This window comes from Aulonocara sp. 'chitande type north' Nkhata Bay, linkage group LG4, assembly GCF_057382095.1.
Source record: "Aulonocara sp. 'chitande type north' Nkhata Bay isolate Kocher_YH1m ecotype deep benthic linkage group LG4, A_spYH_male_GT1.1, whole genome shotgun sequence".
In the NCBI taxonomy this organism is placed as follows: Eukaryota; Metazoa; Chordata; class Actinopteri; order Cichliformes; family Cichlidae; genus Aulonocara; species Aulonocara sp. 'chitande type north' Nkhata Bay.
In genome coordinates this window covers 30042216-30057962 of record NC_141347.1, presented here as the reverse complement: position 1 = coordinate 30057962, position 15747 = coordinate 30042216, and the positions used below count along the sequence as shown (strand labels likewise).

The window sequence follows — 15747 nt, the reverse complement described above, 5'->3', positions numbered from 1 at the left end:
TAAACCCTCTTTAGCTAGCAGCTCACCCTCTATTGGTTATAGTGGGATCTGCAGCTCTCACATTTTTGTTTTACGTAAAAGGAGCCCCAGATGTCACTGTATGCACCCCAGAAGTAAATGACAATCCACAGTAAGTATTAGAAAAAATATCCAATATAAATGTTTAAACGATAGTGTCATTATCAACTAAACCCCATCAGGTAAATTTAAAGTTTTAGGATTCCTTCAGGACTATTATAGAAGGCTAAAATCTGCTCCTTTTGGGCCTTTTCTATAGGACAATGTTAAAGGATAAGATTAAAGACATTCTGACTAAGGAATAATTAAACTGAATAGCTCCACACATCCAAATTCAGGATTAAATATCCCTTTTTATACATGTCCTCTTTTAGGCATGTCAGCAAAACAGTTGCCACAGACAGCAACTGACCTCAAGTGTGTATGCATGTTAGTTTTGTGAAAATGTGATTTAACAATAAATAATAACAATAAAAACAGGTTCTAGCCAGAGATCCAAATCCCCCTTGGGGTTGTGTCAGGAAGGATATTTGGCAAAAATATCAAATTACACGACCCCTTAAGTAGCTTTTATACATCATGTCTTGATGATGGAATCCTTCACTGTGCACATTAACGTCGTGGATAAAAACATCAAGTTCACCAGGGACAACAAAAAGGATAACTGTTTGCCTTTCCTGGACTGCGCTGTGCACACTGAAGAGAGTGGCAACCTCAACATCGAAGTTTACCGGAAGCCCACACACACGGACCAGTACCTCCTCTTTGACTCCCATCACCCTCTGCAACACAAACTTGGAGTAATTAGGACCCTACACCACCGGGCAGAACATGTTCCCTCTAAGCCTGAAGGGAAAAAGATGGAACACACACATGTAAAGGAAGCACTTAAAACATGCGGTTATCCAAATTGGGCGTTTATAAAGTCAGCAAAGATGCACAGAAAAGAAGATCAGACACCAGCGAGGGAGGATAAGGACAGACGCAACAACATTGTCATCCCCTATGTAGCGGGTGTATCAGAGAAACTCAGGAGAGTTTTCTCCAAGCACGACATCCTGTGCATTTCAGACCCAGCAACACACTCAGACAAAAACTGGTTCACCCGAAAGACAAAACTCCAGAACACAAACTTAACAATGTGGTGTATGCTGTACAGTGTAGCGAGGACTGCCCAGACCTCTACATTGGAGAGACCAAACAGCCACTTCATAAGCGCATAGCACAACATAGAAGAGCCACCTCCACAGGACAAGACTCAGCAGTCCATCTGCATCTAAAGGACAAAGGTCACTCTTTCAATGGTTTGAAAGAGGAGTGAAAGAAGCCATTTATGTCCACTGTGAGCAACCATCTTTGAACAGAGGTGGTGGTTTACGACACCAACTGTCTGCCATCTATAATCCAGTTTTGAGATCCCGTCCCAGACACCTTAATGCCCACTCACACCCTGGGCCATCTGACCTCAGGAAGTCAGAGGATAGGGTGGGGCTAGGTTTCACAATGAGCTCACCCGAAACCCTGGCTGATTGGGACCCACACCCGTTTTCACACCTTGGCTCATGTGATTAGGTAGAGGATCATCAGGGGGTCATTTTCTCTCCTTGGGGGGAAACTCCCACGGGGTTTAAATCTGGGACTCTGCCATTTGACCCTTAGAACTGAAGAAGCTTCTCAGATGAGAGGTGAAACATCCAGACGCTTTTCTTTCCAAGCTCCTTAGACCATCACAGTAATGAAATCCCAGAGAGAGCTCATTCTGTTTATCTGGACACAGTATTCTTAGTGCAAAGTACAGCTTGAGTTTCAGCTGACTACAGGTTTCCCCAGCCTTATAAATTGTACATTTGCATAAAGACTGAAAGTAGCACCACTGACTAACAGTCAGTTCAGTTTCATCATCGTCAATATGCAAATTCTCATGATCACTGACCAGTGGCCATGAGTATCATTCACAGACTTGTGAATGACTTGAGTGACTTAGGGAATAAGTAGGGGATTTTTAAAACATCCACGTTTTATTTTTTACATTATTTAAGCAGGTAAACAAAGTTATTTTACAAAACCAAAAACTACCAGGGCCTGATGCTAGCAATCAATTGTGTGTTTTAAATTGTATGTCTGTGAAGGTTCTCAGTCATCCAGGTCATCGTAGTCAAAGGAGCTTGCAAAGAAAAGCGTCTGGACTTCTTTAAGTTACTTGAAGACGTTTCACCTCTCATCCGAGAAGCTTCTTCAGTTCTAAGGTCAAATGGTGGAGAGTCCCAGATATAAACCTAGTGGGAGTAACCCCCCACAGGGGGACAAAAGGACCCCCTGATGATCCTCTAATCGCCTGAGCCAAGGTGTGAAATTGGGTGTGGGTCCCAATCAGCCAGAGTTTCGGGTGTGTTCATTGTGAAACCTGGCCCCCCCTTATCATGCGAATTCCTGAAATCAGATGGCCCAGGATGTGAGTGGGCGTTAAGGCGTCTGGGAAGGGATCTCAAAACTGGATTATAGATGGCAGAAAGTTGGTGTCGTAAACCACCGCCTCTGTTCAAAGATGGTCGCTCACAGTGGACATAGATGGCTTCTTTCACTCCTCTTTCAAACCATCTGTCCTCTCTGTCCAAAATGTGAACATTAGCATCCTCGAAAGAGTGTCCTTTATCCTTAAGATGCAGATGGACTGCTGAGTCTTGTCCTGTGGAGCGTGTTTTAAATTGTAGTTTTCAACATGTCACACCCATGCCTCCTGTGCAGTGTCTTTATGGTGAAAAAGCTATTTGTAACGTAGTCATATCTGACCAAAGACATGCTTCCAGTATGTCTAATTTTTCTCCAGATTGTCCTTAGTGTACTTCAGTCTGGCTTGAAGATGTCTCTTATGCAGAAATGGGGGGTTTCTTGGTCTGCTGTCCATTCCTGTGGAGAGGTCTAGTGATTGTCTTCTTTGAGACTACATTTATCAATTTGGCTAAGTCTTGGCAGTTGTTCTGGGGTCTTTGAAATTTTTAGTTATTTATTTTGTGTCTTAAACTTATTTTTGTTTTGTCAATGCAGAGCAGTGTGCTATGGGTCATTAAAAAGGTCCGTTTTTCAATAGGCAACTTATAACTTAAAAAAATAATTATGTCCTTGTGTGCAAATAGAAATCATTTATGCCTATAAAGAAAACTAGCCCATTTAGAAATATTACATTGAAAATCCCTTGCTTTGTAAAAGAGCACTTGGGAAGGTTTTGCAAAAAAAAAAGCTTAAAGGCTTATAATTTTGTCCACATCTTTATATAATTATATATTTAAGTTTATCTGGAGCTTGTTTGGTTGGATGAGATGCCTACGATTTATGTGTCTAAAATTTCTTCAAACCACTTTGCAACCTTGGTTGGCACAAAGGATTCACCTTTTCACAAAACACCTGGGGGATAACAGGAACAAACAAAAACCTAACAGTAAACCTGTATTTAGCGCTAACTGAACAATTACCTCTCTACTTTACGGATCTCTTCAGATGCACTTAGATTAGCTAAGGGATTATTATACTTGGTATTGTCCAGGAAACTCTAGTGAGCATGTGTTAACAGCCAAGAAAGCAAAGCCAGTTTAAACAGAAATCTAATCTTTAGGAAATCTCAGGATATGTAGACAATAGCCTGGAGAGAAAAGAAACAGGAAAGGAATCGGGAAATATAGAGAGTTAGTAAAAGTAATGCCAAAGCCAATTTGTGGCCAGCTACAGATAATACATGTCTTTTAAACTCTTGTGGGGCAGTGGGATAAAATCATTTACAAGCCACAACAGTACAACTCATAGTTGTCATTACTAGCACAAGCTGATATAGATATATTTATAAAAATCCAGTGTGATAGTTAATTAGATAGGACAAAATGATTAAACAGGCATACAAAGAAACATAACCTTACCCTTGTTTATTCACAAAATTACATTTTCCTTCCTCCTCCCCCCCCTCACCTAACAGCAGTGACTGCCGTGCAAGTTCTGTTGTGCTAGTCTTTGATGCCATAACAGGATGATAACAACAGTGTTGAAAAGCAGTCCCTCCCTGATGTGCAGAATACAAATAAGGAGAGAGAAAAGAAAAAGGAAGCTGAGGATAACATCTAAATTCACCAAAATGATGAGACAGAACCAGTGCATTTAATACCATAGATCTTCAGAGAAAAATTAAGACATAGAAAAAACAAAAAAACAAAAAAGAAAAATCACAACATAATTAAGGTTGACAAAACATCATGTAGAGATCGGGAAGATAATGTTTTGACAAGAACTACTGTTTGATTATAAACTTCAAAAGTCGGATACAAATACAGTCATATGTTTTCAGTACACAATTGTGATTTTGGTCACGAAAACAAATCTTGCTTTATGTATTTGCCATTACACAGATGATTCAAAGACATTTCATTAATGCTAAAAATTACACAAGTGACAATGTTATTAAAGTACTATTTACTGTTTATTGTTTAATAACATGGTTGGATGATTGTAAAACCTGAAAGACTAGGCTTTAAAATCATATTGACCAGCTTGTGTCAAAAGGAAACAGAAAAAAAAAAAAATAATAAAGATGATTTATTTCAATCTACACAGCTCCATCAAGATGGAATATGTTTCGATTCCTCTTCTCCTGGTAGAAACCTTTTTCCAAAAATCTGACCAGGGACAAGACAGAAAAGTGAAGGATGCTGCATGCACCTCTATTTGAGTTTTAACCGTGTCTCAAGACCACGACGGAAAAACTTCAGAAATTTATGGTGCACGGGAAAGAAAGAGGGCAGAATAGAAAGGGTAGGGCTAGTGAGTCTTCTTATACTCCTTCTGGTTGCATTACTTTTTGTAATCCTTTACACAAATACAGAAACAAAAATGAGTGGCGCTAGTAAGTGCCACTGGTAATGACTGAGCTTTGTTTTTTCCTTCTTCCATGAATGGGATGCGTTTCCCCCCCCAAGATGACATCAAGGGTCCATCATCAATCGAGAGGTCATGGATTGGCATGAAACATGATTCCCTATGAGTAAGTTGATTTCTTGATCTGTTGCTTGGTTCGCCAGTTTAAACCATCAGTGGAGTCTGGCAGTTTACTGGCCAGTGGATTCATTTGCCAAACAGTTAATTGGTGCCGTGTTGCTCATAGGGTGGTTGGTCTGACCGTGGTTTGGTTTGACCAATGGGACGTCGTTTGACAGCTGGCTAATTTCTGGTCGGGTTGATCGAAGCTTTAGATTGGTTGCATCAGCCGATTCATTGTGCTAGTTGCTGCCCCCGCAGCACTGGCCACTTCTGCCCTGTGGTGCGGCTTCCTGCAGGTCCACACCACCTCTGGCTCGTCCGCCCGCGCCTGCTGCACCATGAGGCTCGTTTTTCGGAAGCTTCTTGGCTGTTTTGTGGTACAAAGTACAAAGACTTAATTCCTATACTATAATAACATGACAGTAAGCGTCCAACAACCTGCTATTTTCATTAGTAATAAGAATTTTTTTTAATAACTTAAAAGGAACAAATTCAAACATTATTCCCCTGACATGTAGGGCTATTTTTCCAGATAGAATTTTTCTGGTAATGAAATGAAAATGTGACCTGCAGCGTCAGTTTCTTTTACTGAACTACACCTGCAAAGCATGAAAGGTGCCAGACTGTAGAAGTAGGCACCTGTTTACCCATGAGAGGCTTACACTTGTAACAGGATGGAAATATTAAAAGGCATCTCTTGTCAGTGAGCATTTCATTTGAGTTGGTCGATACTAACAAAAGGCCCACACCATGGTTTAGAGGGGTTTTTTTTAAGGTCATTGTACACAAGTGTGTGGGGGGTATCATTTCTAAACGAGACGATGCATTCAAAGGTTTTTTTTTTCTACTTTGCCCACAACAAGTCAAATACCATCTGGTTCAATAATAATAATAATTATTTATTAGTTATTATGAGAAGGCATAGATGCTGACATCTCCAGAACTGTGCAACTGTGCAACTCTCACAAACAAGTCTAGATTTATAAATAGCACTGTAGGACAGAGGAAAATATCCTAATCTATTTTTGGTGTCAATGTTTCAACAGCAAAAAGCCTTTTTTCCTCTGAACAGTCCAAACACCAAAGTTATCCAATTTAGTGTAATGCAAACTGAAGAAAATCAACAAATTCACATTTTACAAACTTCAGCAATTACATTTAACATTTACGTGGGAAATGACCATCAGTGGTCTTATGCAGTATGTTTTGATGAGGATTTCTGGCAATCCTCCTTTTTTCCCCTTGTATGAAATGATTATTTTGGCCAATGGACTGAGCAGTGCATAAAAATGAAGTCTAAAGTTTGCCACCTTGAATTCTTAACATTTATCATCATTTCGTCACATCGTTGTAAGAAAATGATTACTTAATCCAGACTTTAGAATTCCTATCATCAGGATGGTTGCTGATTTATTTTCCACTTCAGTACTTAATAAGCTATTATCCCTCTGTCTAACACTTACCTATAGCCATAAAAATCTCATTGACATTCATTGCAGTCTTAGCTGAGGTTTCCATGAAGAGCAAACTGTTGTCATCGGCATATGCTTGTGCTTCCTAAAAAAAAGAAAAATGCAAGCAGTATGAATTCACAGTAGTCTGTTAAATAATTTCCGAAGCTTTCACGAGCTTCAGCAATTGATCTCAGAACTTCCTCATTACCTGGAAATCTACAGCTCTCTTGTTTGCCAGGTCTGCTTTGTTTCCTGCAATTGCAATTACAATATTTGGGCTGGCTTGTCGCTGGAGCTCCTTCACCCAGTTCTTTGCACGTGTGAATGTATCCTTTAAAAAAAAGAATGTGCATCATTACATATTGCTGTGCTTTTAAAATTTAAATCACAGCTGCAGGTTTTTCATTTTACATTTTACTGAAAAAAAAAATAAAAAAAAAAATTGGAAGGCCAAAGGTCTGATTGCTGTTAAGCAATCATCAACCCAGGCTAGAAGACAAGGGTCAGCAAACAAATGACGTACGACTTTTGACTGTCCACGGTCCTGTCACAGCGCATGTTACTTACTGTGTTGGTGATATCATAGACAACAATGGCAGCCTGGGCTCCTCTGTAGTACATGGGTGCCAAGCTGTGATACCGTTCTTGTCCAGCAGTGTCCCAGATTTCAAACTTAACTGTTGTATCATCCAAACATACTGTCTGTGTGAGGAAGGCAGCTGGAAAGGAAGTAGAAAGAAATTATTCAATATTTGACAAAGAGGGGCTTAAGAGAAAGCAGAAAAGTCATCTCTAGGGGTGGACTTTCATATTTAAACTTGGCTTTGTAATCACAATATCATTAATGAAATCAGTCATTGAATGAAAAGAAGTTTAAAACTTGCTGATAAATTCAGACTCCAGAGGACATGCCAGCTATGGAGATAAACCTATAACGCAAAAAAAACCAAGAAAAAACAAAAAAAGCTACCAGGTACAAACAAAATGCTATGGTTTATGAACAGAGGCAAAGCTCCATTTAATTAGCCAACTGTCACAAGACCGAGAAAACTGAGCACTCACATAGCACATACTTTAAAGCTTTGTAATCTTTGACTAGGCATGCTGCTGACCAACCACAAGTTCGGGAAAAAAAACATAAAAAATGCTGACTCGTTTCAAGTCTTTTGGCGAGTGTAAGCACAGAGCTTCCTGTCATTACATCCTATAGCCACATTACTCACAAGCAACCTGATACAGGAAACATGGGGAAAGTTGGTTCTACACAAAGCAAAAGGAAAAACGACCAAAAGAAAAGACAGAACGAATGAACCAACTGTTCAGCGCTGATTTAACACAGTTTACTTTTGGCTTTCACCTGATACAAAATTGCAATGCAAGCAACTTTAATTAAAAGTGAGAAACTGCAATAATACATAAATATTGGATCCAGACATGAGCAGAGAGGTGGTGTAATAAATGTTGCAGCAATAATATTGAGATAGGTAGATGAAGAACTGAAGAAGAAGCTTTCCCTCACTTTCACTGAACTCAAACTTTGTCATTAAGGTAAGAATGATTTTTCCATGCCTTTGTTATTATACAGAAACATCTTTTTGGTCTTTCTAATCACAACATACTTAACAGTTTTTACAACTGTAAAGAAACTCCATATAAACCCAACATTGAGAAGCATGTGAATGGCTGCAACCCAGGAAACAAATACAGATACTTTGCACCACCTCCTTACATTATATTTGTCAAAAAACTGTTATCAATTAATTTCATTTTTAAAGTCATTAATCGGTATTCAATCTCCATTTCATTCTTCAGCTAATCATTTCCTTACTTGCTTACAAATACATGCATTAGTTTGTTTACTTTACTGTATTGAGTATTCAGCACTAGAATTCTAGTAGGAGAGTAAATGTATTAATATCTAAACTCAGTGATTGTTTGTCCAGCTGGAGCAATGATTTTGCTCAGGCAGAAGATCCCATAGTGTAGAGAAAAAAAAAACATATTTAGCCATCACCTCAAATACATTTTAATATCATCAAATATACATGTGAGGAGTTTGGTGGCTCATTTTAGCTGCAAAGAACTGGTTGCACGACTCTTCCTGCACAGACTCTAGTAACGGAAAAGATTAAGACCTGCAGGCAAGCAGTTCTCTGAACTAGCAAGGACATGTTTTTCTGCTTGAGCACCTAAGTTTAAAACTTTTTAAGAGTCAGAACAAAAAGAAAAACATTTGTTTATGATTACGTTTTAATTTTTTTTGAAGTTATTTGTAAAGTCTACTTTTACACTGTAGATGAACAATTTCAAACACGCATTAAGAGTCTGCTTACCTGTACATACACAAGACATATATAGCTTTGATGCTACATATGTCTGTAAGTAAAGCAGAAAGTCAAAGAATAATACAATAGACAATTGTGGAAATCAAGCAAGAAAACAAACAAACAACCCTCACCTCCGATGGTGCTCTCCTGGTACTCGTGGAACTGGCCTTTGACAAAGCGCAGCACCAGGCTGGACTTGCCCACTGCCGACTCTCCCAACAGCACTAGCTTAAACTGGCAGATCTTGCTGCTTGCTGTGGTGCCGTTGGTCCGTGCTGGTCCACCTCGCCCTGCCATATTGCAGTGTTGAAAATTGGGAAAAAGAAGGAGGAGCTGGGGGAAGAGGGTGTATGGCTGACTTCAGGCTTGGGCTTACTATAGGGGAGCTGATGAAGTTAAGATGGATGTAGGAAAGTTTAGGTTGGTTGGCAGATTTACTGGAAGAAGAGGAGGCCTCACCAGTGGGGAGCTGCAAAACACAACAAATTTAGTTAAGCTCTACTCCAAACAAAACAGATTTCTACTGAAAACAACCACAGTCATTGTGAAACCTGTGAACACCAGTAGCATCAAATCCCCCCAAAACAAAATAACTCCTTGTTCCTGCAAGCGGTTTGACATAAGAAAGATTATTGAAGAAAGCAGTAACACTTTTTCTTTAACCCAAAATGATTAAACAATTTAAAATCCAAGTTGTTGACACCAAAACTCTCATCACATTGGGCCTCGAGATATAGAGTTTATAACCTAACTTTATTTACTATAAACAAGAGCTGAAGGAGAGCACTTAGTCTCTGATTTTAAATTGTGTCCTCCAACTTGCTCTCACAGGTTAGGTTATTAAACATTTAAATGGCTGAAGCATGCATTACAGGATGAAATTCTTACTTTTGCTTAATTTTTTGGCTTAACTACCAGTTAACGCAACTTGCCTAATGCACAAATATAAATACAATACAACTCAAAGGGTTCCTGTGATTTCAAAAATAGCCACAGCTCAAAGATATAGTCATGCATCATTAATATATTCGTGGCTGTTAGAACAATAAAAAGAAACCTTTGAAAAAAAACAAAAACAAACGGGGGGTTTGTGGTTAGTTTAAATTGGTACAAAATAAAATCTGTAGCTTATGTGTAAACAGGACACCACCAATTTGTTCCTTTCATTTCGCCTACTGTTAGTAAGTGAAACCTTGCCTGCGTGTGTGCGTGCGTGCATGTCAGTTGGGTGATACACATGAGGTCAGCCAGCTTCTGCTTGGTCAAAAGACAGGAAACACAACTGAGCTCAAAGCAGGAAGTGAAGATTGCAGAAGACATTTTACTGCTGAGCACATTAAAACCTGGGATAGACTCAGCTTGATCACAGGAATAGCTCAACACAGAAGCATGATGAACAATCAAGCCACGTATGAGGACTCTTCCTTAAAGACAGGGGGATAGCTCAAGAATGAGGGAAAATCAAGAGGCGGCATCATGGCTAATGATTTGGTTGTGCCAGCTCCACCCCCGCCTGTTGCTGAGCTATGCTTAATCTTTAGCATGTGACTGTAGATCATGGCTTTGTCAATGAAATATTAAGAAATTGCATGTTTTATTTGACAGTGAATCAACCAAGCTACAGTCAGTCAACAGACTAGTCTCCAACACATTTCCATTATGTTTTTGGAGGAACTGGTTTAATTTAGCATTTGCAGATATAAGGAGCTATTTAAAAAAATACACCAGTTCCTTTACAGTTTCCTGTTACGCAAACAAAAACGATGGCCATAACACACAGGCATTACATGTGTTATGGTAAAATAAATATTTTCCAATTTCATTAAAGCATTAAAGTCAGTTAACTCTTACATGGGATTACAGCTGTATACATGTACAGTAGATATCTCTAGCAGTACACTAAAGTTTACGCTGGGCTCCTTAACTAGTAGATCGGCTCTGCTTCACAGCCTAACAGAGAAAGGAAATCCTTTATAGCACAGCAGAGTTGGAAAAGTCAGTCTGTACTCATAAGATTAACATTCCTCACTAGGTGAATGAGTTGTTTCTTCCTCTTTTTTCTTTTTCTTTTTAAAACAGAAGAATTAACTTAATTCTTCTGTTCTTAGGAATAAGCTACATAGTAATAGATAAACTATACTGGTACTTTCCCATGATACTGGGAAATTAAGACCTATTCAACCAACATTCCTTAAGAAAATTATTTTCTACTATTTATAGTATTTAATATTTAATACTGAATTTCAACTTTTGACGATGACAAAAGCACTGCATTCGTAAATAATACACACACAAGTTAGGCATCTTTTGGTAGAAAAAAATTCATCTTCAACCAAGGACCATGACGTAGTTTTTTTTTTTTGTTTGTTTTTTTAATAAAAAGAGGATATATAAATGGGAAAACAAAGTACTAAAAATCTAATTCTATCCACAAAGCCTAGCTGCTGGATTGATGATTTAGTAATGACTGAGAGCCACAACAGTAACATCAAAGCTGGAAGCAGCTGACAGGCTTGCAATCAGAGACTCTTTGTTACACTGATAGAGACTTTCACACATCTTAAGCAGCATCTGATGGATGCTGTGATGGCATCCCTAATGGGTACTGCAAACCTCCACAGGGAAGTGGGTCAGGGAACGAGAGACAGTGGGACATAGGTCAGAGGGGGGAGGAGAAAAGGCAGGAAAAAACAACAGACGAGAGGGAGAGGCTGTGAAATATTTATTGTGGCCCCTGTATGTTCTGCTGCTGGCATAATATCCAAGAACTTAGCAGCGATTGTGGTTTATTGCAATCTAAAGTGGAGAATGCATGCACAAATTAAATGCGTTTAATCAGTCAAAGAAGCAATGAAAACATTTTTTTAATTGCTTTTGCTCCGTGAACAAAATCTAGGTATCGTTAAACATTAGTTATACTGAAAAATTAAGCAGAAAGATCAGGTTACCAGCTGCTATGATCAGTTTCCAAGTGTTCTTGTGACTGCTAGATTTGAAGATTTTGTATTGTTGTACTAGTGCGTAATCGAGGCTCTTCTTATGCAGAAAACAAGCTGTCACCTAACACCAAAAGACCATATTTGCAGAAGGAAAATAACAGGATTAATTCTCCATTCCTGGTCACACAATTAAAAATGACATTCTGTAATTAATACATTTTGGTTTGCCTGGACAGTATGATGATTTCCTTAAACTTCAGACTAGATTTTAGAAAAAGAAAATCACTTTCACATTCAATTTATAAACTAGATTAACAACCTGCCACCAAAACACTGACATTACGAAGACAAGCAGAGACATGTGCAGTTCACTTTATTTGAAGGATGGGGTCATGGAAGAAATGGTATCTAATGAGGGGCTGCATCACCATACTTTTGTCTTAGCTCATAATCCCATCTGCTTGTACAGATGGCTGTGTCCAAATTTGCATGTACACATGAGCATATATTAAAGGCCTATCTATTGCTGCCAAAGGTGATAGTTTGTCCTAGGTTGTAAACAAATATTGAAAAGCAGCACCATTCTTGGGAAATCAAAAGAAACAGGAAATGTTCTGAATCCAAGATAGCTACAAAGAATTGGTTTGGCATTGTGATTTTAGATGGGAATGTGGTGACACAATACAGGAAAAGCAAACAGCAGAGTCACCACAAGCATCACTGGCGCTTCCCAAACTGAGACCTTTCAACTCATCAAACTGTTTAAAACAGACTTTGTCCACTTTATGACTTCAAGTGATTTTAAGTGAATTATTAAATAATGGGATTTGATATTTGATCCTTTACACAGATTTACTCAAAAATTGAGTCCAGTTGATTGAGCGACATTTAGTAGGTCCAGCTGTCCGTTTAACTACAACAACTTACAACTTTAAAGGCAATGCCAAAACATAGCACCCAAATGTATTGCATACTAGTGTTCAACTAATTTGCAGTCCTTATTTTAGGGCTGGGTTGTCAAAAAGAGTGGCTGTTTAAGAAGGACAAGGTCCACATGCCATAAACATGAGAGCTCAGGCAAGCAACTGTAAATCACATCTTTATCTCAAAGGCCAAGCTCTGTTACTTGTATTAAGCCATAAACATAAGCTGTGAAGATACACAGCATACAAAAAAAGTATTTGCTGTTAAATGCAAGAAGACACACGTGCAGGCACATAACAACCCCAACGTTGCAATATGCGGATGTTACACCACAAAGTCAGCAGTAATGACATTTTAATGATGAGAAGGCACTGCCATAAATACAACTTCAGAGGTAAGCAAGAGACTATGTACGCACATTTACTCTGTCACACAATGTGATGCACAAATGCAGCTGATAATAAAAAGCACCAGATTGTGAAGAGATTACAGCTGCCTTGATAGTACATCTAATTTAGAGAACATTAGACGACTATGATGTGCCTCGACTGAGCCTAGACATCGCACATAAGACCAGTCATTAGACACTTAACCGGTGGCAGGAACGTAACATATTAAGTTAGTTAATCTACAACTAATATTTCAAAGTACGTGAGAAGTTTTGCTCGGTCGATGCCGGGTTAAGCACAATGATTAGGCAACTTAAACTGTAAAGCTAAGGTTTGATTCAAAACAATCGATAAAATAACTATCAAACAACAATGCACCTGTCTTGGCTAAAACGGCACGTTACATTTAGGTGCGATACGGAACCGCTTTCATAAACGTAGACGACACGACTGGAACTTGTGAGTTCCACTAAGCACTTGGCTAACAAAATGAACGCTGACTACACAACGTGAAAGAATCAACCTTGTTGCTTACTTAGCAGTAGCACCCATTTGCTAGCCTAAACTGACAAAGAAAACAAAAGCTATGTTCTTGGCAAGGAAACTTGACTTCTGATAGCATTAGCTGTGTTAGCAGCTACGGCCAAAAGTCGAAAGCGTCATTAGACAACTTTTCTTTTCTCGGCCCTGTGTCGTCAGCTGTCTGACGTTTGAGAAACTCCGGGACGTCTTATTGCGTCCACTTGCTTGCATGAAACGATGTCACATTTTTCTAAGCTATCTCAGGGCTCTGCCGTGGCATTATTATTTTATTTTTTTTCAATATTTAGAATGTTTGTCCCACGGGGCAGCTCGTAGCTTCCCTCGATCCAGTCTGATAAGGCATTTCGGTTGAGCCCGGACTTTGCTGACATGCTAAGCAGAAAAAAATAATAATAACAAAATAGATCAAACTACAGTAAACAGTTTGTCGACAAAATAATCCAACACACGTTCAGTATTGCTCTTCACCAACATGACTCTTAATTTCAAGTTGTTTTACTTACATTACTTTTTCTTCCTTCGCTGGTCTCATCGGCAGCAGCTGCCTTCTTCTTCTTCTTCTTGGGCTCCGGCCTTCCCTTCCGGTTAGCAATTTTTCCGGGAACCTCCCACTTTTTGTCAGTGGCTTTCTGACCAATGAGGACAGCGGGTTACGCTAGACCCTCCAGTCTGCAGCACGACATTTTTATCAAGGTTTTATTATATCTAGTCATAAATAACATCTAAAATTATCTTAATTTGAATATAATTATAATATAATGATATGGTGTTTATGAAAATTATGTATAATGACAATAAAACTTGTGCTTTTCAAATGGCGTGAAATTTTGTAACAAATTTTGTTTAGCATAATATTTTTAATAAGCTTGGGATACAATCTGCGTTCATAAAGAAGGATCCTTTTTTTATTTTTACTAATATTTTAATGATCCTTGTGATGTCTCCAATGTCAAACAGTAAATTCTGATCTTCATCTTCCTTTGGCTTCTTCATTTAGGGGTCACCACATCATCTGCCGCCATTTAACCCTACCCCTAGCATCCTCCTCTGTCACACTAATCCTCTGCATATCTTTCTTCACTGCTTGAGTCTTCTCCAGTGGGCTTCCTGTTCTCCTCCTGCCTGGCACCTCAGTGTTTGTCCAGTGTATCCACAATCCTCTTCTACATATGTCCAAAACATCCTTGCCTCTTTAACTTTGTATCCAAGCCACTTAATCTAAGCTGTCCTTCTGATATACTCATTTCTAATTTTGTCCATCCTGGTTACAACCCAATGAATATCTTAGCATCTTCAGTTCTGCCACCCCCGGCTCAACCTCATGCTTTTTTGTAAGTGCCACCATCTCCAAACAGTAACATCTTGTAAATGTTTCCTTTCACCTTTGTTGCTATCCTTCTGTCACAAATCATCTGTCACTCATTTCCACCCACTCTAACCTGCCTACTCGTTTTTCTTCACCTCTAATGGGCAGTGTTTGTTGCTTTAGATTGTTAAACTCACCAACTTTCACTATCTCATCTCCTTGCATCTTCACATGTTCAAAATGAAAGATGAATTAATAGTGAAAGAATGGCTTTCTTTGCTTTGACCGATGACACAAAATTCTACATGCCCCTCAGTATATTATTAATTTCAGAATTGTTGCTAAATGCTAAAGAGTCACATGGACATAAATATATCTGCCATGATACTACCAATGAATAAAAATATCAAGATTTTTCAGCAGTCTGTTGAAAATGTCATTGCTATATAGAATAGAATAGAATAGAATTCAACTTTATTGTCATTGCACATGCACAGGTACAGTGCAACGAAATGCAGTAGGTTGATTGGACCAAGATTGGTCAAATATGATTAACACGTTTCAGGAATATGTTACATCATTCTACAGGTCAAAAGCTTGGTTGTGGCTCCAAAAGGCCATATCTCATGAAATGCCAGTCTTGTGTTTGTTGTAGTAACGACATATCACCACTCAGGGGTGCTGCCCATTCACTTGCGGCTTCTAAGCCAACCCTGGAAACATTTTGTGGCTGAATACAGCAGTGACAATTCACGTGATAGAAAAAAATTAAAAATAAATAAAATGAATAACTAGCCAAACAATTTTGCATTGAATGGTTGAGTGAGA

General features: G+C 38.7%; 1 protein-coding gene across 1 annotated transcript; it reads right to left on the bottom strand.

Moving 5' to 3' along the window:
- Nucleotides 1-4139: 4139 nt before the first annotated feature.
- rab5c (RAB5C, member RAS oncogene family) lies at nt 4140-14242 on the bottom strand. The gene is made up of 6 exons (XM_086289771.1): nt 14117-14242; nt 8950-9287; nt 7059-7210; nt 6700-6822; nt 6501-6594; nt 4140-5404 (listed from the first exon to the last, which is right to left on the bottom strand). The coding sequence occupies exons 2-6, from the start codon at nt 9113-9115 to the stop codon at nt 5277-5279; spliced, it is 663 nt and encodes a 220-aa protein (XP_086145897.1). The 5' UTR covers nt 9116-9287; nt 14117-14242; the 3' UTR covers nt 4140-5276.
- Between the last annotated feature and the right edge of the window lie 1505 nt (nt 14243-15747).

Excerpts from the sequence above, each read along its gene's own strand:
- rab5c (XM_086289771.1), bottom strand. The coding sequence starts at position 9,115 with ATGGCAGGGCGAGGTGGACCAGCACGGACCAACGGCACCACAGCAAGC. Across the intron at positions 6,823-7,058 it reads TCTATGATATCACCAACACA|GATACATTCACACGTGCAAA; the intron begins GTAAGTAACATG and ends TTTTTTTTAAAG. Across the intron at positions 6,595-6,699 it reads AGAGAGCTGTAGATTTCCAG|GAAGCACAAGCATATGCCGA; the intron begins GTAATGAGGAAG and ends TCTTTTTTTTAG.